General features: G+C 34.6%; 1 protein-coding gene and 4 non-coding genes across 5 annotated transcripts; 3 read left to right on the top strand and 2 right to left on the bottom strand.

Moving 5' to 3' along the window:
- The first annotated feature begins 1,084 nt into the window (after positions 1-1,084).
- Positions 1,085-26,519, top strand: LOC135123983 (atrial natriuretic peptide receptor 1). The gene is made up of 15 exons (XM_064048843.1): positions 1,085-1,411; positions 15,639-15,882; positions 16,517-16,673; positions 17,827-17,946; positions 17,993-18,427; positions 23,988-24,224; positions 24,275-24,359; positions 24,407-24,524; positions 24,571-24,912; positions 24,959-25,118; positions 25,167-25,325; positions 25,365-25,533; positions 25,584-26,076; positions 26,128-26,248; positions 26,299-26,519. Exons 1-15 carry the CDS (start codon positions 1,176-1,178, stop codon positions 26,517-26,519), a joined length of 3,297 nt encoding a protein of 1,098 aa, XP_063904913.1. The 5' UTR covers positions 1,085-1,175.
- Trnac-gca (transfer RNA cysteine (anticodon GCA)) lies at positions 8,973-9,044 on the bottom strand. Its single transcript has one exon. It is a non-coding gene; the product is annotated as a tRNA-Cys (tRNA).
- Trnas-gcu (transfer RNA serine (anticodon GCU)) lies at positions 16,923-17,004 on the top strand. The gene has a single exon. It is a non-coding gene; the product is annotated as a tRNA-Ser (tRNA).
- On the top strand, positions 17,295-17,409 carry Trnal-caa (transfer RNA leucine (anticodon CAA)). Its single transcript has 2 exons — positions 17,295-17,332; positions 17,365-17,409. It is a non-coding gene; the product is annotated as a tRNA-Leu (tRNA).
- Trnam-cau (transfer RNA methionine (anticodon CAU)) lies at positions 17,678-17,750 on the bottom strand. The gene has a single exon. It is a non-coding gene; the product is annotated as a tRNA-Met (tRNA).
- Positions 26,520-27,180: the final 661 nt, after the last annotated feature.

Below are 27,180 nucleotides of genomic sequence, written 5' to 3'. Positions count from 1 at the left end.
GTGGGTTTTTATTAAACTACCTTGTCACTAAAAAGTGCTGTCATTACCGGCAAATGTGACTGAAGGCGTTTTATGTAATACAAGGTCTGAAGGTCTTTCCGCTCTGCCATTTTTATGCGAAAATTTCATCTTCCAAATGCATCTGTACCGGAGAAGTTACTAATCCTAGCCCCCTTCTCATGAATTTTAATGTCCGCCAAATTACATTACTGGGGATCTGAAAAGTAATAAACCGTTTTTATGAGATCTAAGGATCCATTTGCGGCTTCAAAATTAACTTATATTATTAGTAGCATTTTAATGGCATCGTTTCTTGGAAATGGTGGCTTATGAGGTTTAAGACCTACTCGAATAAATGCCTGCAATAATTTTCGCCGGCTGTATCATTTTTTAACGAAGTCTTTAAGGGTATATTTTAATTTCGTGCGAAATTTATTTTATTTTGCGCGAATCCTTATATTTAATTAGATGTTTTTGAACCGAAAAAGCTTCGAAATTGTTTCTTTAAATTAATTAAAATGTAAAAACGCAATTTCCTAGTAATATACGGAGTTCATTTAACGCAGAAAAGTTCTTATGAAATTACGCTGTTTTGATGTGAAGTGCATCTTCAGCTCGACTAGCCACTTCGATCGTTGTTTTGTTGGTGTAGTTTATTTGTAAAATGTAAATTTTATAAAGAACTTTTGTAAGCTCGAGAAAGAACTTAATAAAAATAAAAGTTATTAAAGTGTATTGCACCGGTAACAAAATGACAACTTCAAGGTTATATATTATATGTATTAATCCCAAAAAACAATCACGTCAGTTTGAGTACACCCTGTAATTATTTAACAAACGACAAACTTTTGTCGCCCATTATTTATTCAAGACATTTCTAAAAATACCCAGGACGAAAAATTATCCTCTCCATTCTCACCTACACTTATTAATAACACCTACATGCCCACCCCTTCTTCCCTGCCACCCCACAAAGGGACGCTCCCACCCCCATGCGTGCAGCTTCTGCAGCACGTGTCCAGGCGCAGCAAGTGGTTTCCCAACTTTCGCACTTTAGTATTCCTCCAACAAGCGCGTAGTCTAAATCCACCCCGAAGTCAATCAACCCCGAGAATGTCGGCCCAGCTAAGATAAACAATCTGGCTTGATTACAATACAATGTAAATTCTGTCGCAATGCACGCTCAACTCGTCATCTTGGTATTCCTGTCGTGGTGCGCCCATTTCTCCCGACTCCAGCAGGTCGCGAGCGACCAGTATAGGTACTACAACATCGGGGTGCTGATGGCCTCCCACCTGGACTCGCCGTTTGACCTGGAACGCTGCGGGCCCGCCATCGACATGGCCCTCGAGCAGATCAACGACAGGTTCCTGGCGCATCACGGGATCAGGCTGAAGAAGGTCCAGGAAAGGTAAAGGAGACAGGGGGTGAGGCTGTAAAAGTGGGTTGGAATATAGGCAACACGTAATTCTTTTCCCAGTACTCTTACTAGTCACTTCCTCCCTCATCGCATTCTACTGTAGATAAAAAATTTTTACAGCGAGAAAAAAGTCGTCTGGCAACCTTTGAAATTTAATGTTCCCTGTTCGTGTTAATTACCTACTGTGACATTTACGAGCAAATAACAAACCGTAATTTATTGTTTTAAAATTAATCGATTTGAATTCCTTTCGTGAAAAAGGTGAGACCATTAATGTTTTGATTTAATGTCACAACCAGATTGATAAATTAAAATTTATAGCACCATTACCACGGTGTTAAAAATGTTAAATGGCATTATCACATGATCTCTGACTACATTAACACTATGTTATACATTAGTTTATATTTTTTAATGAATTCTGTGTTTTTACACTTTTATTCATTATTTTACGTCTATAAATTTTTGAGCAGAATTTTGCTGTTATCGTTTTATTATTTTCTACTAAAATTAAATAAATAAAGACAGTTGGTAGTTCAAACTCAAAACACTTAAATAATAGCATTTTTTCTTCGGTCTCAATTAACAGTAAAGTTTTTCTCTGATTACATTCCAGCGTGTTCTACTTTATTGTTCCTCAGGGAAAAATTATTTTTCTTTTTATGAGGGAAATATCGTTTTCTTAGAACTACATGAACTTGGAAACTACTGTCGTAGTTGACTTAATTTTCGGGTTCTCAGTCATTTTATGATTCGTTGCAGTGTACGTATTAAAAGTAAGCAGTTATCCCCACCAAAAAAATGATGACGTCATTTATTTGAAAGATTTAATAATTCATTGCTTGAGAACTTGTTTGATCCACAGACCGGAACGCGCTCAGGCCAATGTCGACTCAAAGTGTTCAGAATTTGAAAAGTTCCCAAAACTGATAATGTAGAAAAAATTGAGAATTCGAGAACTTAAAAAATCGGGAAATCTAAAAATCGAAAAACCAGGATGGCAAAATTAAAAAAATCGAAAAATTGAAGAATAGAAATATGTATTGAAAAACTGAAAAATCGAGAAATCGAAAAATCTAAAATTTAAAACATTGAAAAATTCAAATATCGAAAAATTGTAAAATCGCGAAAACCAAACATGAAAAATTCAAAAAAATAAAAATTGGAAATTCTAAATTTTAAAAATCGGGAAATTGAACAATCGGATAATTGAAAAATTGAAATATAAAAGAACTGAAAACTCGAGATTGAAAAGTTGAAAAATTGAAAAATCTTTAATCTAAAGTTTAAAAAACGAAAAATTGATAATCCAAAAAGTAAAAAGTAGAGAAATCGAAAAATCTAGAACTTGAAAAATCGAAAAGACGAAATACGAAAAACTGAGAAATCACAAAATTGAAGAAAACATCAAAAAATTAGGAAATTAAAAAGTCGAAAAGTCGCAAACTTAAAAAATTGAAAAATTGAAAAATCCAAAAATTGAAGAACTGAAAGATCGAAACTTTGGTAGTAGAGAAATGGGAAAATCAAAAAGTAGATTAATTGAGAAATCGGAAAACTGAAAATTCAGAAACGTCAAAATGTGAAAAATTAAAAAATATTGAAGAACTGAAAAATCGAAAACTCTAAAATGTGAAACATTGAAAAATTAAAACATCGTAAAATTGAAAAATGGAGAAACCCGAACATCAAAAAAATAAAAATTCGAAAATCTCAAATTTAAAAATCGAAAAACTGAAAAATCAACAAATCGACAAATCCAAACACGAACATTTTAAAAATTGGAAAATTGAAAAATCGGATAATTCAAAAATCGAAACATCGAAAATTGAAAAGTTAAAATACCGAAAAGTAGAAAAATTGACAAATCGAAGTATAAAACACTTGAAAAATTGAAAAATCTAAAGTTTAAAAAGCGAAAAATTGAAAATCCAAAAAGTAAAAAGTCGAGAAATCGAAAAATCCAGAACTGGAAAAATCGAAAAGTCAAAATACTAAAAAATCCCAAAACTCAAATATCGAAAAATTGAACAAACAAAAAACTGAAAAATCACAAAATTCGACGAAATATCCAAAAATCTGGAACTTAAAAATTTGAAAATTTGAAAAACCGTTAAGTCAAAAAAGCAAAGTCGAAAAATCGGAAACTTAAAAAATCGAAAAATTGGAAAATCAAAAACTTGAAAAATCGACAAATTGAAGAACGGAAGAACTGGAAGATCGAAAGTTTGGGAAGTGGAGAAATGGGAAAATCAAAAAATAGATTAATTGAAAAATAGGAAAACTGAAAAATCGAAAAATCTGCAATTTAAAATATTGAAAAATTAAAAAAATGAAAATTCGAAATCGAGAAATCGAAACTCGAAAATTGAAAAATTAGAAAATCTAAAAATTAAAAAAAAGTGGAAAATTGAAAAATTAAAAATTTCAAAAATTCAAAAATTGAAAAGTTAAAATACCGAAAAGTTGAAAAATGAGAAATCGAAGTATAAAACTGTCGAAAAATTGAAAAATTTAAAGTTTAAAAACGAAAAATTGAAAATTCAAAAAGTAAAAAGTCTAAAAAGTCGAGAAATCGAAAAATCCAGAACTCGAATAATCGAAAAGTCAAAATACTAAAAAATTCCAAAACTCAAATATCGAAAAATTGAAGAATCGAAAAACTGAAAAATCACAAAATTGAACGAAATATCCAAAAACTAGGAAATTAAAAATTTGAAAAATGGAACATCAAAAAGTAGGTTAATTGAAAAATCGAAAAACTGAAAATTCAGAAACGTTAAAATTTGAAAAATTAAAAAATATCGAAGAACTGAAAAATCTGAAATTTAAAACATTGAAAAAGTAAAAATTCGAAATCGAGAACTCGAAAATTTAAAAAAAAGGGAGAATTGAAAAATTTGATAATTTAAAAATTGAGAAACGGAAAAGTAAAAAATCGAAAAACCAACAAATCTAAAAATTCAAAAACTGAGACATCGAAAAAATGGAAAATCGGGAGAATGGACAATCAAAACATCGAAACATCCGAATCTCGATAAGTCGAGATCTGAAAAAATTGAAAAATCGAAAATTTAAAAATTTGGAAAATCAAAAAATTAAAATATAGAACTGGAAACTCGAAAAATCTAGAATTTTAAAAATTAAAATACGGAAAAGTTGAAGAATCGAAATATTGAGAAATCCCAAAACTGAAAGAAATATCCAAAAATTGAGAAACTAAAAAAGTTGGAAAATTGAGAACTCGAAAAATCAATAAAGCAAAATCGAAAACTCGAAGAATTGAAGAACTGAAAAATTGAAACTTTGAGAAGTCGAAAAATGGGAAAATCAAAAATAAATTAATTGAGAAATCGGAAAACTGAAAATTTAGCAACGTCAAAATTTGAAAAATTGAAAACTAGAAATATTGAAGATCTGAAAAATCAAAAAATCGAAAATTCTAAAATTTAAAACATTGAAAAATTAAAATATCGTAAAATTGAAAAATGGAGAAATTAAAACATCAAAAAATCAAAAAAATAAAAACTCGAAAATCTAAAATTTAAAAATCGAAAAACTGGAAAATCAACATCGAAAAATCGAAATCTGAAAATTTATAAAATTGGAAAATTTAAAAATCGAAACATCGAAAACCGACAAATCGAAAAATCAAAAGATCGAGAAATCCAGGAGTCGGAAAGTCGAGAAGTTGAAAAATCGAAAAACTGAGAAACTGAAATAGGCCAAAATTGAAAAATCGAAAAGTTAAAAATAGAAAAATTGATAAATCGGGATCTCAAAAATTGAAAAACCGTAAATTTAAAAATTCGGAAAATCGAAAAATTAAAATATAGAACTGGAAACTCGAGAAATCGAAGAATCTATAATTTTAAAAATTTAAAAATTAAAATACGGAAAAGTTGAAAAATTGACAAATCGAAATATAAAACAGTCGAAAATTTGAAAAATCTGAAGTTTAAAAAACGAAAAACTGAAAATCCAAAAAATAAAAAATCGAAAAATGCAGAAGTCGAAAAGTCGAAGAATGGAATTATTGAAAAGTACCAAAACTGAAAGAAATATCCAAAAATTGAGAAATCGAAAAACCAAGAAAGTCGAAAAATCCAAGAATTGAAGAACTAAAAAATCGAAACTTTGAGGTCGAGAAATAGGAAAGTCAAAAATAGATTAATTGAGAGATCGGAAAACTGTAAATTTAGCAACGTTAAAATTTGAAAAATTGACGAATCAAGAAATCGAAACTCCAGAATTTAAAACATTGAAAAATTGAGCAGTCGAAACATCGAAAAATTGAAAAGCCCGAGAGCAAAAATCAAAGGCTCAAGAAATCGAGGAGTCGAAAGCCGAGAACAATAGTTAAAAACAGTCGAAAAATAGAAAAATCTGAAATTTAACGCCAAATTGAAAATCCAAAAAGTATAAAATCGGAAAATCAAAAAAAAGCCGAAAAATCAAAATAAATATGTATAGAAAAATCGAAAAATTAAAAAGCCAAGTCGAAAAATCGTAACCTTAAAAAATCGAAAAATTGAAGAATTGAAGAAGTGAAAAATCGAAATCCAGAAATGTAAAAATAAAAAAAATACTTCAGAAATCGGAAAACTGAAAATTTAGAAACGTCAAAACTTGAAAAATTGAAAAATCGAAAAATTTAAAAACCGTAAATTGAAGCGGACAAAAATTGAGAAATCCAAAAATAAAAAAATCGAGAAATTGAAAATTTGAAAAATTGAGACATCTATTAAAGTTGAAAAATCGAGAAAAATATCGATAGCGTATTTATTCAACAAAATTATAAGTTGACGAAACGGATTAGTTCTTCTCTTATAGATAAATCGCTTAGAGTCGATATTGGCCTGAATGCGCTCTGGTCTCTAGATCAAACAAGTTCTCAGGTGACGATATACAGACTAAACTTGTATGGTCCTTTAAATAATTACTCTAAAATTATTTTTAATCATACAGAGTGTTCTGCTTTTAAGGCGTAACACACAACTTAGTCTTTTTTTACGAAACACCTCATGTCAAAAATAATACACATTTATCGCTACCAACCATTTCTTTGTCCAACCTCTAGAGAACTAATTATCTTTATAGATGGCGAAGCGGAATTTTCATTGAATGACTGAATGCCACACTGAAAGAACAATGTGGAAAGAAATCTCGTCAGGACTAATTCAATAAATTCCGAGCGGTTAATTTAACACGCGACATTTCTGAAACTGAAAAGAGCAGACGTGCAGATTTATCAAAAGTAAAGCTTATTTGCATAAAACCAGCTTCTAGTTTCTAGGTTAACTGCTTAACTTTACCGGATGAAAGCTGCTTTCTGTCAACAAACAAGATTAAATTAGAGAGTTATAGTAATGTAGTAAATATGTCATTGATATAAAATAAGAAGAGAAGCGCATCTATGATAGACCCTTGAAGTACATACATATATCGAAATGTATTGTAAGAATGATGAGTTAGTACATTTGTACTTGTAGAACTTAAAATGTTTTATTTTATTTTAGGATTTTATCATTTTTGATAATCTTAAGTACATCAAAATGTTATTAGATTAATTGGTGCGATGATTACATTTTTTTTAATTGGAACAGAGAAGCACTTAAACGGAGTTTAAAATAAATTTATGACAGTATTTTTCTAAACTATCACCCAGGAAATGTTAATCCTCTTAGTATAAGACACATAATAATAATAATAATGGTTTTTACAGCCACACCCGCGCTAGTTCTCTCTGTCGACTATAATGAATTTTCCCTGTCCCTCCACACATGATACACTTTTCCTCTGGGACCCCATGCACACCACCTAATTGTACAACGAATTGAATTTTAGATCAACTTACCTCATATTGACACAGTTTTCGCACCCCCCAGCTCCACCCGACGAGTGTTATTATCCTAATTGTCGTTCTGCCGCTGAATTTCCGGTGAATAGTCACATAAAAACGCAACGTATTCAAACTTTTACAACTTTCGACGCCCGGCACCTCCGCCATTATTGCACGTTCTATAGTTTGCAAATGTCCGCATTATGCGCTTATTTATGCATTCGTCTGGTTTCAATGGATTTTTTATTCATAGAGATCGTTTCGGAGTAGGAGGATTTTTTACCGGGGGAGATTATTGCTCTGGATGGAGTCAAGATCGTCGAGTTTGTAATGGGCTTAAATTATGCTTGAATGGATTAAGGTTTAATTAGTGTGGCGAAGTGACAATGTAATCCTGACATTACAACATTTTTACAAAAAAATCCAATATATATGTTCTCCATTATTCACACAGTTTTTTAACTGTAGCTCCCGATAGAGTTGCTATGCATGACCTTATAAATAAAATTTTTCTATAAATAAACTTCAATTTCAATAACACGCCGACACATTGCCCATCCTTCAGAAAAACAAATACATAAAAACATTACGGTATTAAGTTGCACCACAACAGCATAAATGCACGACGCCGGAGCAAATATTTGACAAAGTGCAAAAAAGCCATTTCTTATCTCCCTTCTGTCCCACAGGACCGGCTCGGAAAAATTGCCAGAAGTAGAAGTCTGTCTGAACGCCTTTTTCTTTTGATTTTACACAATACAAACACATATTTTATTGCAGAAAGGAAAATGTGAGGGCGAGATTGGACACGAATTGTGCGTCGTGAAAGATGGAGAGGCTCTGATGCCATATTTTCAATGTGCGGATCTTTATTTCGGAGTTTGTCGCGAGTAAAATATGTTCGATGAAATGTGAGCGCTTTTTATTGACGCGATTCATCAATATTTCTGTTTGAAGCGAGCTCATTTTATTTGCGTGACGTCACAAGCATTTTTTGTACCAGTAACAGTCGTTCTAAAATTAATGCTTTATCTCCCTGTTATTCTAGTTGTTTCTACGGGCATCTCAGCACTTAATTACTGGATAAAGAGCTGCGTGTTGAGTAACTGTTGTTTACTGATCGACTAGGTTATCCTCTGACCAGATTGTTTACTCCAAAAACCAGATTACGAACATTTTCAACACCGGTTATGGTCGCCTTAAGATAATTTAGCCAAAAGCGTGAAATATTATTGTAGCAAAATCAATGTAAATACACCTAAAGCGTTTCGCCCCCTGTTCAGATAATTCATTCATTTTACTACCAGCGATGTGATTTTTATGTTCAATATCGGCTTTCCCCGAAACCGGATAAAGTTATAAAAAATGTGTTTTTTATTGGTTGAGGCTGATGTTAGCCGATGGGTGATATGTTTGTTATATCCGAATTGGCAAAGACAAGGGTTTTATTGGCTTCCGGAAAATCGGATGTTTTCGTGAGATTAGGATTTTTTCGTTAAGTTGTCGCTCGAACATACACGATCTAGCTTGTTTTTCAAGAAGCAGCGAGTCGAGATGATTTTGTCTGGAATCGCATTTTCCGGATCGGCGGGTAGAGAAAAATTAAGTCCGGTCGCAGGACGGTACGGCGAGGGGTCGTATTATTAAATTAACATTTTTATTTTCGATGTTCTATTTCGGGGAAGCGGAAAAAAATAAAAAAATTGTACTAGGGGACACCCGGGTTTGAACCGGGGACCTCTCGATCTGCAGTCGAATGCTCTACCACTGAGCTATATCCCCTGTTGATGTTATGTCGTAGCGAGTGATTTATGTGAAACTATGATTTAACTGCGGCATTAATTTATTTTTAATTTGTTGCTAATATTTAAATAATAATGGTGGATAACATATATTAAATTAAAATGCATGCGATTGATTAAGATTAAAAAAATATTAACTCGATAATAAATAATAACAATTACTTTCATGTTTAGAGTTGGCTACAGATCGCTGAACTTGTCGAGTTATTATTACACTTTAAATCTCAAATTAGTATGACACGTGTTCATAATCTGTTTCAAAAATGAAACTAAATGAACGTCCGTTAATTAATTGTAAATGATCTTTTGAATCAAGTGAGATCATTTTTAGTAAATTATTAAACGTTCAATGTTTCGGTTTTTACGTCAGTGGCGTTTCAAGTACAAGGCTATCTTGATTTTTAAATGACCGTGAGAAACAAATTATATACGTAAGTGAAATGAATGACGCTTCGATTATTTCAATTTTTTATTAAAAGTTAACGGAGAAAAAGTAGAAGCTTAAACTATATTACACAGGATTAATTTATTTTTTTCAGGTCAAAAGATGTGTTTTCGTCTGTCTGTCTGTTAGCGATTTTATTAGCACATAATCTCCCGAACTAATCGCACTGCAATTTTAAAGAAACTTTAAACATTAAAAATGCTAACCAAAATTTGACTATCCCTCCCAATGAACTGGTGACGTCATCTCAAAAGTTAATGAAGTTAATCTCACAGCCTACTTCGAAAATTCCATGCCGGACCTCTTCGAAATAACTCTTATTTTTTCATAAAATAATTTTTGATTTTAAATTATTATTGTTGACTTTTTTAATGGTTTTTGGAATCAAATTCAGTTAAAAAAAAAAGAAAATGTGATAAGGTTACTTTCATTTACAAGTAAATTTTCATCTGATTATTTCATCTGGTTGTTTTCGAATTTATTATTATCATTCAGGAGTTCACTTTATCTATAGAAAAGTATACAGGCTGTTTCAAAATCCTGTTGGCAGAAATTTACTCATTTATCAGGAACTTTATTTATCCCTTAGAACTTTAATTTTTGATAATTTTCAAGGTGAGATGATATACAGGCTGGTCCTCGATATGAAATTAATTATTAGTAATTGAAAAACAAATTAGAGATTAAAGTTGTATGGTTCCTTCAGCAGCATATATTAACATTATTTTCGGGTATACAGTGTTTTTAAAACTTAATTCTTTTAAATGGAACACCTTATATATTTTTACGTATTGAGTGTCTGAAAAATAGCGGATTAACTCTTCGGTACGTTATGTACGGGGATTTCGGAAGTCACAAAAAAATAATAAAAAAAATCTATGATGTAGATTAGGAAAAAAAAATTTGATTTCTTAGCCCCCTATTTTCTTTGAAGGTATCTTATTAGTCAAAATCAGTCTTATCTTAGCAGCTACTGCCCTGCCCACCTACCCACTCTTTTCTTAGAGGGTATGTCATTTGCCAAAATCAGTCATTACTAGCCCCGCCCACCCACCCTCTCTTTTCTTGGAAGGTATGTCATTTGCCAAAATAGGTCTTATTTATTATTTATCGGTCGATTTTATTTCAGGAGGTACTAATAACGCCCATCCGCCCTCATTTTCTTAAAGGGATCTTATTTGTCAAAATCAGTCTTATCTTAGCAGCTACTAGCCCCGCCCACCCACCCTCTCGTTTCTTAGAGGATATGTCATTTGCCAAAATCATTTTTATCTTAGCAGCTACTAGCTACGATAAGACTGATTTTGGCAAATGATATACCCTTTAAGGAAAGACAGGGTGGGTGGGCGGGGCTAGTACCTGTTACGATAAGACTGATTTTGGCAAATGAGATCCTTCTAAGAAAATAGAGGGTGGGTGGGCGGGGTTAGTACTTGCTAATCTAAGATCAATTTGGGTGAATAACATACCTTCTAAGAAAACTAAAAACTTGTTGACATCATTCACAAAATTTAATTACTAAAATCGCACTTGAAATGCATAGCAAAGCCTTTTACATTTCAATTTGTTAGGGTTATCATAACAAAAAATTTAAATTTGTAGAATTTTTTTATTTTTTGTATCCATTTTTTGTGGCTTTTTGTTGTGGATTTTTTCTAGAGTTTTTTTGTTTATTTGTTTCCCTTTTTGTCCTTTTTTGACAGCTGTTTCAACTCCGTTTTGTCTCCTTTTTGACGGTTTTTCTCATCAATTTTTTGTGCCGCTTTTCTTTATAGCCTTTTTTTCCACCTTTTTGTATTTTTGTTCGTTTTTTCTTAGCTTTTTTGTCTGTCTCTTTTTTAATTGTCCATTTTTGTTGTGCCTGCCTGTCGTCTGCCTCTATCGACTTCTATTAGGTAGATAATTTCCGAAACTACTGGACCGATTATTGTCAAATTTTATAAGTGATTCAAGAATTTTAAATACGTTTTAAGTTTCTTCTTATGAAAGGAAGACTACGCATATTACGGAAAAAATATAAAATATAAGCCCCGCCCACCCGCCCTATCTCAATTGTGACGAATTTTTTATTCGTCATCACCCGGAGGGCGGAGCTTAATTGAAAAATCACTATTTTTTACAAGAAATGGCCATGCGAAACACGCTCTTAATTAATCGTGTTGTTCATAATTAACTTTGTATACCTACGTATTAAAATAAAAAAGAAAGCCAAAAATTAAGCCCCACTTTTACCCGCCCCGATCTCAATTGTGATGGATTTTTCATTTGTTGTCAGACCGAGGGGCGGGGCGTAACTATAAAATGAAAAAATAGGTCTTCAGTTTTCGCCTCTTTGTCGTCTCTCTTTATCGTTTTTTCCTCACTTATTTGGTGAACATTTTTAATATTTTTCGTAGCCCTTTTTCGTGGGCTTTTGTTGTGGATTTTTTCCCGATTTCTTTTTGTTTTTTGTTTTCCTTTTTTGCCATTTTTTAATAACTGTTTCAACTCCATTTCGTCCTCTTTTTGGCGGTTTTTTTCATCTGTTTTTTGTCCCTTTTTCCTTTATAGCTTTTTATTCACTTTTTGTGTCTTTGTAATCTTTTTTTGTCGCTTTTTTTTATTTTTGTCCCTTTTTTAATCGCTATTTTGTTGTTTTATTATTCGTTTTTCTTGGCTTTTTTGTCTCCAATTGCCTTTTTTGTCGTGTCTGTCTGTCGTCTGTCTCTATCGACTTCTATTGGGTATATAATTTCCGAAACTACTGGACGGATTATTGTTAAATTTTATAAGTGATTCAAGAATTTTAAATACGTTTTAAGTTTCTTCTTATGAAAGGAAGACTACACATATTACGGAAACAATACAAAATATAAGCCCCGCCCACCCACTCTATCTCAATTGTAACGAATTTTTTATTCGTCATCACCCGGAGGGCGGAGCTTAATTGAAAAATCACTATTTTCTACAAGAAATGACCATGTGAAACACGCTCTTAAGTAATCGTGTTGTTCATAATTAACTTTGCATACGCATGTATTAAAATAAAAAAGAAAGCCAAAAATTAAACCCCACTTTTACCCGCCCCGATCTCAATTGCAATGAATGTTTCATTTGTTTTCAGACCGAGGGGCGGGGCGTAACTAGAAAATGAAAAAATAGGTCTTCAGTTTTTGCCTCTCTGTCGTCTGTCTGTCCTCTTTTCGTGTCTCTTTATTGTTTTTTCCTCAATTATTTGGTGAACATTTTTTATATTTTTCGTGGCCCTTTTTTGTGGCCTTTGGTTGTGATTTTTTTTCGATTTTTTTTTGTTTCTCTCTTTTCCCTTTTTATAACTCCCATTCGTCCCCTTTTTGGCGGTTTTCTCATCTATTTTTCCATCCATTTTTTCTTTTATAGCGTTTTTATTCACTGTCTTGTGTCTTTGTAATCCTTCTTTTGTAGCTTTTTTTTTTGTTTTTTTTTCATCCTTTTTTATTGCTATTTTGTTTCCCCCTTTATTAATTGTCTTTTTTTTGTCTTGTCTGCCTGTCGTCTGTCTCTATCAACTAATATTAGGTAGATAATTCCGAAACTACTGGACGGATTTTGTCAAATTTTATAAGTGATTCAAGAATTTTAAATACGTTTTAAGTTTCTTCTTATGAAAAGAAGACTACGCATATTACGGAAACAATACAAAATATAAGCCCCGCCCACCCACCCTGTCTCAGTTGTAACGATATTTTTTATTCGTCATCAGCCGGAGGGCGGAGCCATGGTAGAAGGAGACATGGTATAGGCATCCGATGTACCAATTTAAAAATGGTCTGCGCATCCATTTGTGACGTTAGGTGGCATCAGCGACCTTGTGACTCTTGTGAGCTTCGCTAGGGAAGTCTAGGGAATTTCAGCTTGAGTTGTCATTGCTCTGTCCAATACGTCAATTAGTTGTCAGATAACGAATTGTATTTTAAATTTCGCGCTAATTTCACCCCACTTGACGTCACACCCGATGCGTATGCCTATACCATGTCTCCTTCTACCATGGGCGGAGCTAAATTGAAAAATCACTATTTTCTACAAGAAAATAAGTACTCTTAAGTAATCGTGTTGTTCATAATTAACTTTGTATATGTATTAAGTAAAACAGAAAGCCAAAGATTAAGCCCCACTTTTACCCGCCCCGATCTCAATTGTGATGAATTTTTCATTTGTTGTTAAACCGAGGGGCGGGGCGTAACTAGAAAATGAAAAAATAGGTCTTCAATTTCTGCCTCACTGTCGTCTGTCTGTCCTCTTTTCGTTTCTCTTTATGTTTTTTCCTCACTTATTTGGTGGACATTTTTTATATTTTTCGTAGCCCTTTTTCGTGGGCTTTTGTTGTGGATTTTTTCTCGATTTCTTTTTGTATTTTTTGTTTCCCTTCTTTGCCCTTTTTTTAATAACTGTTTCAACTCCATTTCGTCCCCTTTTTGCCGCTTTTTCTCATCTATTTTTTTGTCCTTTTTTCCTATATAGCTTTTTACTCACTTTTTGTGTCTTCGTAATCCTTTTTGTCGCTTTTTTTTTGTTTGTTTTGTCCCCTTGTTTTTTATCGCTATTTTGTTGTTTTATTGTTCGTTTTTTTGGCTCTTACGTCTCCCCATTTTTTAATTGTCTTTTTTTGTCGTGCCTCTCTGTCGTCTGTCTCTAGCAACTAATATTAGGTAGATAATTTCCGAAACTACTGGACGAATTATTGTTAAATTTTATAAGTGATTCAAGAATTTTAAATACGTTTCAAGTTTCTTCTTATGAAAGGAAGACTACGCATATTACGGAAAAAATACAAAATATAAGCCCCGCCCACCCGCCCTATCTCAATTGTAACGAATTTTTTATTCGTTATCACCCGGAGGGCGAAGCTTAATTGAAAAATCACTATTTTCTACAAGAAATGACCATGTGGAACACGCTCTTAAGTAATGGTGTTGTTCATAATTAACTTTGTATATGTATTAAGTAAAAAAGAAAGCCAAAGATTAAGCCCCACTACGCACATTACGGAAAAAATGCAAAATATAAATATATAAATATATAAATTAACATTTTGAATTTGAAAACTGAATTTAATTATTTATTTATTTTAAATATAAATAAATTTTAAATAAACAGTCTGTATATTAAGACAATTTTCTCTATACCATAACAAAGCACGTACTTTTATTTTTTTTCACAAATTATTGAAAGAAAATTGGGATAACGTGGCAACATCGCAAGAGAATTCCAAAAATAAACTGTAAGTACTAAGAAGCGGTCAATCAGAATATGTAAAAATATATAGGGTAGTTATTTCATTTGCAAAGACTAAAATGTGTGTTACATAAAAATAAAACACTCTGTATAACTGAAAATAATTTAAGTATATGGTCTTCAAAGAACCGTACAAATTCGTCTTTGATTTTTTCTAGTGAAACGCCCTATATATAGATTTAATTAATACTTTTGAAGATATTTATCTAGTAGGCCTCGAAATTTATAACAATTTGTAATAAATAATGATGCTGATGACAACACCAACGCCTTCTTTCTTTGAGAGTTACGATCACAAAACTCTGTCAAATAATTGTCAAATAAAATGCAGTATCATCATTTTAAAAATAGATTTCATTGCCTATTAGAAGACTTGTTTTTGATTACAACTCTTTTGTTTTTTAGACACAAAATTAATGTCAGGGACGTGCAGGATTACTCCAAAAACTAAAATAAATAAATCGGGCCACTTGAACAATATTATTTTAGATAGGAAAAAGCTATAAAATTGCGGAAACCATGCCAACCTTAGGTAAAAAAATCATATTTCTGGGTTGTCTGCTTGCTTAATAATTTTGAGTAAAAAGGAGTGGCAACTTCTAGTGAATACCAAAAAAATTCCCCTGATAATCAACTCTCGCCCAAAAATAATCCACAAAAACCACCACTCATCAACTTTCATCCCCACCCCCACCCATTTCATTAATTCATTATTTCACCTTCCACCAGACAATTAGCAATCACCACCCCATTCATTCCTCCCTGTTAGATGAATGCAGTCCAACCCCCGTCGAAATTACATGATAGCACCACCTTGAATGGAATCATTAGCTCCGGTCAAGTTCAGCCGTTTCAGCTCTTCTCTTTTCCCCGCAGCTACCCCTCGTGCAGCGGCGCCCGCGCCCCCGGTTTGGCGGCCGACATGCACTTTAAATCCGACGTGATTGCATTCGTGGGCCCCGCTTGTTTATTCGCCCTTGAACCTGTTGCCCGACTGGCGGCCTACTGGAACACCCCCATCATCACGGGAATGGGGGACCAGCCGCCCACCGAGGGGGAGCTCTCGGTCACTTCGGGGATCCTGGGCCGCCTGCAGAAGTGGAATAAGAGCGACAGCGCCGTGAGTAAATGAGGAATTTGTAGTAATGGGCCATTAGGGCGGATGGGCTTGATTAGGGTGTTTCGTGATGGTAATTGGGGGTGGGCTTAATTGTGGCGTTATTCTATTTGTGTTGCTGGATTCGGGTTGCAGAGAAGAGAAAATTTAGAAAAGTGGAGACAAAGAGATTGAAGACTTTGGAAATTTGACGTTTACAATTTTGAAAAAGAAGTTCAGATAAATGTAATATTTTTTATTCAAATTTGGGGATTTCATATGGAACGAACCAGTGATTTCGATATTTTTATTAAGCTTTTTTAAGCCGGCATTGACCGGATTTATCAAGATTGAATTAACGGACAAACAAGATAAGAGATAAGAATTCTTAATTATCTATAACTTGTATTTTCTATAGAAGTGTCTATAATTAATTATTATAGACACTTCTATAGACTCTTATATTTTTGTCAAGTCATCTTAAACATTCATAATAGTTATTAATTTCAACATGGATGGAAAGTCACTCTAAAAAAATCATTTTAAATCTTTTAACAATTCATTGTGCATAATTATTATTATAAACTTGACCATTTTTAATGAAAAATTTGACGAAATTACCAAATTGTTTATTGTTAATATTACCACTAATTTTTAGGGAATTCTGAAAGACAAGAGCAAGTACCCAACCCTAACAAGAATGTCCTATTGCCAATGTAGACTGAAGTCAGTTTTTTCGAGCATTTTTAAGCAGTTTGGGTGGCGACATATTGCCCTAATCCTTGACAGGTCTGATTTATTTTCGTTAACTGCTGGTAAGTCTAGTCTATCTTTTTTTTATAAGTCTGTAGCCCTGCCAATACTGTCATTATCACTGTCATCAACATCATTAAAATGTATTTACGTATAATCAACAATAAAGTAAGATTGAATAAAAATTAAAACCTTTTCTATTAGTCTTTTTAAATTTATCATAAACCATTACTTTTATCGTTGCTATTTTATCAATTTTTTATTTGAACTAGTTGTAATTTATCTACGATATAGCGGAACGGTGCTGACAAGACGAGGTGGCCGAGTGGTTAAGGCGTTGGACTGCTAATCCAATGGGCTCTGCCCGCGTGGGTTCGAATCCCATCCTCGTCGTAGTTTTTTTTTTAACTTTTTTTTAAACAAAACGATAGGATGTACGCATTAACTTTATTCAACATATTTAGAACTGTAATTATTTTGTGACGCCGTTTATTTATTCGCTAATATACATAATAGTGTTTGGAAAAATCACCTAAATTTATTTTATCTACAGAAATAATAATGTAGAGTCAATTTGAGATGTCGTAACTATATTAACACATTTTTATTGATAGTAATATTGTTATCATAATTGATAAAAAAAATGGACTGGAAATAGCTTCATAGGCGCACTCTGTCAGTATGTCAGGATGGCCGAGCGGTCTAAGGCGCCAGACTCAAGGTTACCTTGCCTGATACCAGGTTCAATGAGCGTTCTGGTCCACTCTGTGGGCGTGGGTTCGAATCCCACTTCTGACATTCTTTTTTTTTTATTTTTATAGATTATGTCTAGAATTTTTATCACTATATTGTGATTTATGGATAAATTTAATAATTTTTTGCTCAGATTTGATGAAAACTTGGGAATTTTAAAAATTGATTATAATTATTAATTAGTAAATCAATATTCTGAAAAACTGTCTAAAAGTGTAAAATAAAACTTTGCCATTTAATTTCATTTATTTATTTATTTATTAAATACAAATGTTCACATAAATTTTAATTTAAATAAAAAGAAAAAAAGATGTGCCCCGGGTGAGGATCGAACTCACGACCTTAAGATTATGAGACTTACGCGCTGCCTACTGCGCTACCGAGGCGTTGTACATAGCTCCATACAACTTCCACTTACCACTCTCGTCGCAACCCTTACACTTAACCAAACTCGTTTCTTAGGGAAAAACCTGGAACACGGCTTAAAAAAGCAAGGCCTCCTCACTTTCATGCGCGAGCTGGACGGCAACGACAACGAATCCATCGACAACTACCTCCGCGACGCCAGCATGTACGCCAGAGGTACCACCATCCACCCTTTCGGGCCCTTGTAACCCCCTTGTTGCAGTGGTGATTTTGAGCGTCCGCGGAAGCCTGGTGCGCAAGTTTATGCTGGCCGCGCACTCCCTGGGGATGACCAAGGGCGACTGGACCTTCCTGGACGTGGAGATCTTCCAGGGGTCTTACTGGAAGGACCACGACTGGGAAGCGGGAGACAGCAACGACGCGGCGGCTCGGAAGGCCTACGAGGCGCTGCTGAGGGTGTCTTTGCTGCAGCCCACGAGCGACCAGTTCCAGGATTTCGCAGACAGGGTGAAGGAGCGGGCGCTGAGGGACTACAACTATAGCATAAGCGAAGGAGAGGAGATCAATTTTGTGATTGGGGCTTTTTATGATGGGGTGTATTTGTTGGGAATGGCGCTGAACGAGACTTTGATGGAAGGCGGGGATATTAGGAACGGGATTAACATTACGACGAGGATGTGGGCGAGGGATTTTCATGGTAAGGCATAAGTGTTATCGTTAGTTTTACAACATTATTAACTTGTGTTATTGTTTACGATATTACAACGACTACGTATATTGAGAAAAAGGGCAAAATATAAGCCCCGCCCACCCGCCCTATCTCAATTGTGATGATTTTTTTAAATCGTTAGTCGAGATTACCATGTAAGACATTTTTTTGAGTATCGTGTTATTCAAAGAATACAACGTATACTAAGAAAAAATGAAAACCAAAGATTAAGCCCCACCCATACCTGCCCTGACTTGAATAGCAATAAAGTTTTCATTCGTTGGCAGAGCTAGGGGCGGAGCCTAATTGCAAAATCCATATTTCCTTACAAAAATTTACCATTTTAAACGTGTTTTTAAGTTTCTAACAATAAAAAAATCGTCACAATTGAGATGGGGTGGGTGGGCGGGGTGTATATTTTGTCTTTTTGTCTTAATATACATTATTCTTTGAACAACACGATACTCAAAAACATATTTTTAATTTTTCGTTACGAAATAATTATTTTGCAGTTAAGCTCCGCCCCTTTGGTTCACGGCGAATAAAAAAATCATCACAATTGAGACAGGGCGGGTGGGCGGGCTTATATTTTGCCTTTTTAGTTAAAAACCTCTACAGATTCCTTTACCTCACAAAATGGAAGTTTTTCGTCGAAAATAACCTAATATTATCGAAGAAAAAAACACCTTGACATTTACAAATTGTTGAATTTAGCAGACTTATCTCAGTCCCGGTGTGGTGCCCTACGTGTGTTAAATCGGAAAATGGCCTCTCAGCCTAAATTCTTGTCGACTTACTTACGAAAATCAATTTATTTAAGTTAGTCGGTTGAACGAATGATGAATCTCTAATTTCCGTCTGCCTGTCTGTTTTTCTGTGTGGAAATCTTGAAGGCCAACTAACCTATGATTTTAAGCGGACTTCAAAATTATTTCAAAATTGCTAATACAGTATAACTTCTATAATCCGAACTCACGATTATCCGAACATCCAGTAATCCGAACAGAGGCTAGTTGAAGTCGATGCCTCTTTAATCCGAACAAAAATTACGTAATCCGAACTGAACTTGAAAACATGCAACTACTTGTAAAAATGACGCGAAATCTTCTTTCTGCACTTGTATTGAATTTTCTGAAATTTTTAGAAATTTCGATATTTCAATGCACTGAATTAATTAACTAATTGTGGAAAAAAGGTTGAAGTTATCGAAGAAATAAGGCCGGAAGTGAAGTCTGCGGTCCGAAATTTACCAGAAAAAGTATTTAGTTAAATTTCAAAAATTATCAAAAATGGGTTGAAATTTGCACAGTGGAAAATTTCATTTTTGAAAAAATTCTGAAAAAAATCAGGGACGTAGATCTCGATATGCTGATTCCAAAAATATAGTGTGTTGATGATCACGGAGCAACATTTTCGAAAGAATCGGTATGAAATGCGAATTTTTGAAAATTTCTAAAAATTTCGATATTTCAACCCCTCGATTCCGGCAAAATGATTGCAGTTATCAAAGAGACGATGCCGGAAGTGAATTCTAGAACTCGAAATCTACAAGAAAATGTGTTTAGTTAAGTTTCGAAAATGTCAAAAATTGGTCGAAATTTGAAGAAGGGGGGACCATTGAAAAAATTTCACTTTTTAAAAAGTTTTCTAAAAATTGTGAAAAAATTCGCGGACGTAGATCTCGACATGCTGGTTCCAAAAATATAATGTGTTAATGATTACGGAGCAACATTTTCGAAAGAATCGGTATGAAATGCGAATTTTTGAAAATTTCTAAAAATTTCGATATCCCAACGGTCGATTCCGGCAAAAGGATTACAGTTATCAAAGAAACGATGCCTGAAGTGAATTCTAGAACTCGAAAGCTATAAGAAAATGTGTTTAGTTAAGTTTCGAAAATGTCAAAAGTTGGACGAAATTTGAAGAAGGGGGGACCATTGAAAAAAATTTCACTTTTAAAAAAGTTCTCTAAAAATTGTGAAAACATTCAGGAACGTAGATCTCGACATGCTGATTCCAAAAATATAGTGTGTTGATGATCACGGATCAACATTTTCGAAAGAATCGGTGTGAAATGCGAATTTTTGAAAATTTCTAAAAATTTTGATATTTCAACGGTCGATTCCGGCAAAAGGATTACATTTATCAAAGAAACGATGCCGGAAGTGAATTCTAGAACTCGAAAGCTACGAGAAGATGTGTTTAGTTAAGTTTCGAAAATGTCAAAAATTGGCCGAAATTTGAAGAAGGGGGGACCATTGAAAAAAATTTCATGTTATAAAACGTTTTCTTAAAATTGTGAAAAAATTCAGGGACGTAGATCTCGATATGCTGATTCCAAAAATACAGTGTGTTGATGATTACGGAGCAACATTTTCGAAAGAATCGGTATGAAATACGAATTTTTGAAAATTTCTAAAAATTTCGATATTTGAACGGTCGATTCCGGCAAAAGGATTACAGTTATCAAAGAGACGATGCCGGAAGTGAATTCTAGAACTCGAAAGCTGCAAGAAAATGTGTTTAGTTAAGTTTCGAAAATGTCAAAAATTGGCCGAAATTTGAAGAAGGGGGACCATTGAAAAAAATTTCATTTTTAAAAGTTTTCTAAAAATTGTGAAAAAATTCAGGGACGTAGATCTCGACATTCTAATTCCAAACATATAGTGTGTTGATGATCACGGAGCAACATTTTCGAAATAATCGGTATGAAATGCGAATTTTTGAAAATTTCTAAAAATTTCGATATTTCAACGGTCGATTCTGGAAAAACGGTTGCAGTTATCAAAGAAACGATGCCGGAAGTGAATTCTATAACTCGACATCTACAAAAAAATGTGTTTAGTTAAGTTTCGAAAATGTCAAAAATTGGCCGAAATTTGAAGAAAGGAGGACTATTGAAAAAATGTCTTTTTTAAAAAAGTTGTCAAAAAATTGTGAAAAAATTCAGGGACATAGGCCTCAACATGCTGATTCCAAAAATATAGCGTGTTGATGATCACGGAGCAACATTTTCGAAAGAATCGGTATGAAATGCGAATTTTTGAAAATTGCTAAAAATTTCGATATTTCAACGGTCGATTCTGGAAAAAGGATTACAGTTATCAAAGAAACGATGCCGGAAGTGAATTCTAGAACTCGAAAGCTACAAGAAAATGTGTTTAGTTAAGTTTCGAAAATGTCAAAAATTGGTCGAAATTTGAGGAAGGGGGGACCAATGAAAAAATTTCACTTTTTAAAAAGTTTTCTAAAAATTGTGAAAAAAATTCAGGGACGTAGATCTCGACATGCTGATTCCAAAAATATAGTGTGTTGATGATCACGGAGCAACATTTTCGAAAGAATCGGTAAAAAATGCGAATTTTTGAAAATTTCTAAAAATTTCGATATTTCAACGGTCGATTCCGGCCAAGCGCGGATCCAGGGGGGGGGCAATGGGTGCAATTGCCCCCCCTCACACAGGACCGAGGTACTTTATTTTGACCAATTTCAAAATTTTGAAATCACATTTCATTTTGTAAATACAGTACCTACAACCTCTATAATCCGAATTCACGATTATCCGAACACAGGCTATTTGAAGTCGATGCTTCTTTAATCCGAACAAAAACTCTACAATCTGAACTGAACTTGGAAACACGCACCTACTTGCAAAAAAGATCTTTTTACATATGTTGTATAGACTATTTTGAAATTTTTAAAAATTGCCATATTTCAATGCACTGAATTAATTATTATCTAATTCTGGAAAAAAGGTTGAAGTTATCGAAGAAATGAGGCCCGAAATCTACAAGAAAAGGTATTTAGGTAGTGAAATTTCCAAAATCGTCGAAAATAGGTCGAAATTTGCATGAGGAACATTTCATTTTTGAAAAAATTTCCTAAAAATTCTGAAAAAATTCAGGGATATGTATATCCCGACGTTCTGATTCCAAATATAGCATGTTAATGGTAACCGAGCAATATTTTCGAAAATTCGGTGTGAAATTCGAATTTTTCGAAATTTTTAAAAATTGCCAACTGGACGAATCTGGGAAAAAGGTTTAAGTTATCGAAGAAATGAAACCAGAAGTGACTTCTGAGGTCCAAAATCTACAAGAAAATCTATTTAGTTAAATTTCGAAAATCGTCGAGAATACATAATGGAAAATTACATTTTTGAAAAATTCGTCTAAAAATTCTGAAAAAAATCAGGGTATACCTAGATCCCAGCGTGTTCGAAAAAGATAGCGTGTTTATGGTCACGGAATAATATTTTTTTAGAATGCATCTATTATCCATTGTTGCTTAAGAATTCTTTAATTTTGTTTAATAAAATTAAGGTTTATTTCTTGAAGTTTGTTTTCAACTGTGTATGAAGTTGTTATTCAATTTCCTTTCAGATTTTTGGGAAAATCGCTGATCCGAACAAATCGTTAATCCGAACACACCTTTTTCCCAATTAATTCGGATTATCGAGGATCTACTGTACACGACGAAAACAACCAAATGTCACCCATGTTATGTGAAAAGAGTATACTAGTTAAAATTTTATAATTTTTTTTGTTTAGAACGCATTTCTGGGAAATAGGTTAAATACCACAAAAATTGCCCCCCCCTAAACGAAATCCTGTATCCGCGCCTGATTCCGGCAAAATGATTGCAGTTATCAAAGAAACGATGCCGGAAGTAAATTCTAGAGCTCGAAATCTACAAGAAAATGTATTTAGTTAAGTTTCGAAAATGTCAAAAATTGGCCGAAATTTGAAGACCATTGAAAAAATTTCATTTTTAAAAAAGTTGTCTGAAAATTGCGAAAAAATTCAGGGACTTGGATCTCGACATGCTGATTCCAAAAATATAACCTGTCGATGGTAACGGAGCAATATTTTCAGAAAATTCGGTGTGAAATTCGAATTTTTCGAAATTTTTAAAAATTGCTATATTTCAATGGATGATTCTGGAAATACCTAATACAAATACATAATGGAAAAGGTTTATTTCTTAAAGTTTGTTTTCAGCGGTGTATGAAGTCCCTTTCTGATTTTTGGGAAATTCGCTGATCCGAACAAATCGCTAATTCCCCAATTAATCCGGATTATCGAGGTTATACTGTAATTTAACTAATTGTGTTTCCGTTCTAAAAAACTGATGACGTCAATAGAATGACATGCTCTCTATAATTTACTTAATAAAGTTTAAACACAGAAATTAACTGAAATTTATTTGTTAAGTGCACTTCAAAGAAATATTATTTGGTATAGAGATAGTTTACCCACTAATCAGTGATATGCTTCTTTTTAGAACTGATTACTCAGGATATGTCAATAGAAAGTAGTGATGAAGCGATCTTATTTATTGATTACCTCGGAAACGGCTCGTTTAATTTTACAACACTTTCTTAAGAACTCATTTAAACGCAATGACTGGGGTTTTTGCGTATTTATGTAATTTAAAGCGACTTGAGGTCCCAAGGTCACCTAAACCATTAAACTTTCATCAAATTCGGGAATGACATGCTTGGTGTCCACTATTTATGACTCCTAATATTTTATTTTGGTTGGTTAAGGAATCACAGGACATGTCCGCATTGACAACAACGGCGACAGGGACGCTGATTACTCAGTCCTGGATCTGGACCCAATTACAGGAAAATTTGAAGTAGTGGCCCACTACTATGGTGTCCATAAACGTTATTCGCCCGTCCAAGGCAAAAAAATTCACTGGCCTGGAGGAATGGAAGGCCCACCACCCGATATTCCAAGGTGCGGCTTCCTGGACAATGACCCAGACTGTCGGAACCATGGTAATATGGTTAAATTTGCAAACTATTGAACTATTATGTTTCTTTTGAAGAAACCTACAAAATCATCTTGTATGGATCTTTCGCCTTTGGGGTCTTCCTGGCTTTCATTGTCACGATTGTCTGCATCTGCAACAAGTAAGTGGTCTAGAGTCAAGTCAAACAATTGAATGATTCTTTGATAGACAAATGAGAATCGCCGCCGACCTCAACAACATGTCCTGGCGCATCCGCCCCGAGGAAGTCCTAATCGAAATCGGCAAACCCTTCGGATCAAAACTGGCCCTCCAAAAACCGCCAGAAGTAAGTCCAACACACCTCACTTCCCCATCTAAACTCATTTTTGTAGACCTTCGGTCTACGCAGCGCCCGCGCCTCCATCACCTCCACCAACTCCATCCAAACCAAAATCTTCACCACCGTAGGCATCTACAAGGGAAATCGCGTCGCTATCAAAAAAATTTCGAAAAAGAAGGTCGACATTAATAAAAAATTGCTGTGGGAGATCAAGCAAGTGCGGGATGTGACCCACGAGAACACCGTTAGGTTCCTGGGGGCGTGCATCGAGTGCCCCACCGTACTAATTTTGACCGAGTACTGTCCAAGGGGGAGCTTGAAGGACGTGTTAGACAACGAAGAAATCCAACTAGACTGGAATTTTCGGATGTCGCTGATCCATGACGTCGTTAAGGTTGGGTGTGTCTTTGATTGGTCTTGTAGTCATACTGGTCTTACAGGGGATGAGTTACCTCCACAGCTGCGAAGTGTCAGTTCACGGTAAACTAAGATCTTGTAATTGTTTGATTGACGGTCGATTCGTTTTGAAGATTTCTGATTTTGGACTTACGACTTTAACATCACCTATGCAAGTGGAAAAGGACTCCGATTTTTACAAAAGTACTAGCTTGTAGGGGTGTAAGTAGAGGCTAAGTGGTGAGGTTTCAGAGATGTTGTGGGTGGCCCCAGAACTGCTTCCTTTGACAGTGATTCCAGGTACTCCAGCTACTCAAAAAGGTGACGTTTATAGTTTCAGCATCATTCTAGAGGAGATTATAGTGAGAGGGGGACCCTACGAAGCCGCTCGACAGTTTCTGGAGCCTCATGGTACCTACATCCCCGAAAGTTGCTATAAATCTGTTGTAGAAATCATTTCCAGAGTTGCTGCTCGCGAAAACCCCCCGTTTCGTCCGGCGATCACCCACAGGCACTGCCCTGAAGACCTGGTAGACTTGATGGACCGCTGCTGGAACGACAACCCCGAAGAAAGACCCACATTCGAGACCATCAAAATTACTCTACGGGGAATAATGAAGTAACCTTAGTCCCTCCATGTAGCCACCTTTACACTCCAAATTTTTCCAGAGGTTATTGTGAAAACCTCATGGATGACCTTCTTCGTCGCATGGAACAGTACGCCAACAATTTAGAGGCGCTAGTTGGCGAAAAAACCGAACAACTGAGTCAAGAGAAGCGAAGATCTGAAGAACTATTGTATCAAGTACTACCACGTCCGGTAGCCCAACAGTTGATGGCCGGAGAATTAGTGCAGCCAGAACAGTTTGAATGTGTGACTGTCTATTTTAGCGACATCGTCGGATTTACTGCTTTGTGTGCCAAAAGTAGCCCAATGCAAGTGGTGGATTTTTTGAACGATCTGTATAGTACCTTCGACAGGATTATAGGGTCGTTCGATGTTTATAAGGTGGAAACTATAGGGGATGCATACATGGTGGTGTCTGGGCTTCCGGAACGCAATGGGGATGCGCATGCTAAAGAAATAGCGCTTTTGTCTTTGGCGATTTTGGACGCTATTCGGTGCTTTAGTATCCAGCACAATCCGGACTACCAGTTGAAGGTACTACTTGACCCTTGAGTGTGACAAGGTTTTGATTTTGGGTTTGAATAGGTGAGGATTGGGATTCATTCCGGGCCGGTGTGTGCAGGGGTGGTGGGGCAAAAAATGCCCCATTATTGTTTGTTTGGTGACACAGTAAACACAGCTAGTCGGATGGAGAGTACCGGACAGCGTAAGTCCAATTTAGTACTCATTTTCTTTTCATTTTTTGGAAAATTGCAGCTTTGAAGATACATGTGAGTGAAGCTACTAAAAATATCCTGGAGAAGTTTAGGACTTTTCGTCTGGAGTTGCGAGGCGAGGTTGAGTTGAAAGGGAAGGGGTTTGTTACTACGTACTGGTTGATGGGTAGTACTGAGCCGGTGGCTAAGCCTCCATCACCGGCCACTTGTATGGGGGACCAAGATGTTAATCCATATCCACTTATTTTTATGGGAAATTAAGAGTGTGATAATAAAGATTTATTTGTATGGACGTGGTGTTTTTGTTGTTTGTCCTGGCAACATGGCGGAATGTGTTCGTAGGCACAAAGTAATGAAACAAAAGCGTACTTTAATGTTTTTTTATTATGCTACTGATTTGTTGTAACATTTATTTCTTATTTTTGTTGAAAAAAATGAGAGAACGGGTAGGTGGGCGGTGCTTAGCTTAACTTTTCTCTACAGATTTTTTTATAAGCAAGCAATAGCCCCGCCCTCTATTTTTTTAGGAGGCATGTAATTTGCCACAATCAGTCTCATATTAGCAAGTTTTAACCCCGCCCACCCACCCTTTTTTCTTCTTAGAGCATATGTTATTTACCAAAATCAGTCTTATTTTAACAAATAGTAGCCCCGCCCACCTGCCCTATATTTTCTTAGGGGATATGTAATTTGCCACAATTAGTCCTATCTTAGCAAATTTTAGCCCCGCCCACCCACCTTTTTTTTCTTAGGAGATGTCATTTACCAAAATCAATCTTATCTTAACAAATACTAGCCCTGCCCACTCGTCCTCTATTTTCTTAGGGGATATGTAATTTACCACAAACAGTCCTATCTTAGTAAATTTTAGCACTTGCTAAGATAAGATTGATTTTTGGTAAATGATATCTCCTTTAGGAAA

The sequence above is a fragment of the Zophobas morio genome, unplaced genomic scaffold, assembly GCF_036711695.1.
Source record: "Zophobas morio isolate AGI-343-1 ecotype UQ-CSIRO unplaced genomic scaffold, CSIRO_AGI_Zmor_V1 ptg000007l, whole genome shotgun sequence".
Lineage (NCBI taxonomy): Eukaryota > Metazoa > Arthropoda > Insecta > Coleoptera > Tenebrionidae > Zophobas > Zophobas morio.
The sequence above is the reverse complement of the archived record's forward strand: the minus strand, read 5'-3'. Positions and strand labels throughout refer to the sequence as shown.

Coding starts and splice junctions, on each gene's coding strand:
- LOC135123983 (XM_064048843.1), top strand. CDS start 1,176: ATGCACGCTCAACTCGTCATCTTGGTATTCCTGTCGTGGTGCGCCCAT. Junction 24,360..24,406: donor ATTGTCTGCATCTGCAACAA/GTAAGTGGTCTA, acceptor ATTCTTTGATAG/ACAAATGAGAATCGCCGCCG. Junction 24,913..24,958: donor TGATCCATGACGTCGTTAAG/GTTGGGTGTGTC, acceptor CTGGTCTTACAG/GGGATGAGTTACCTCCACAG.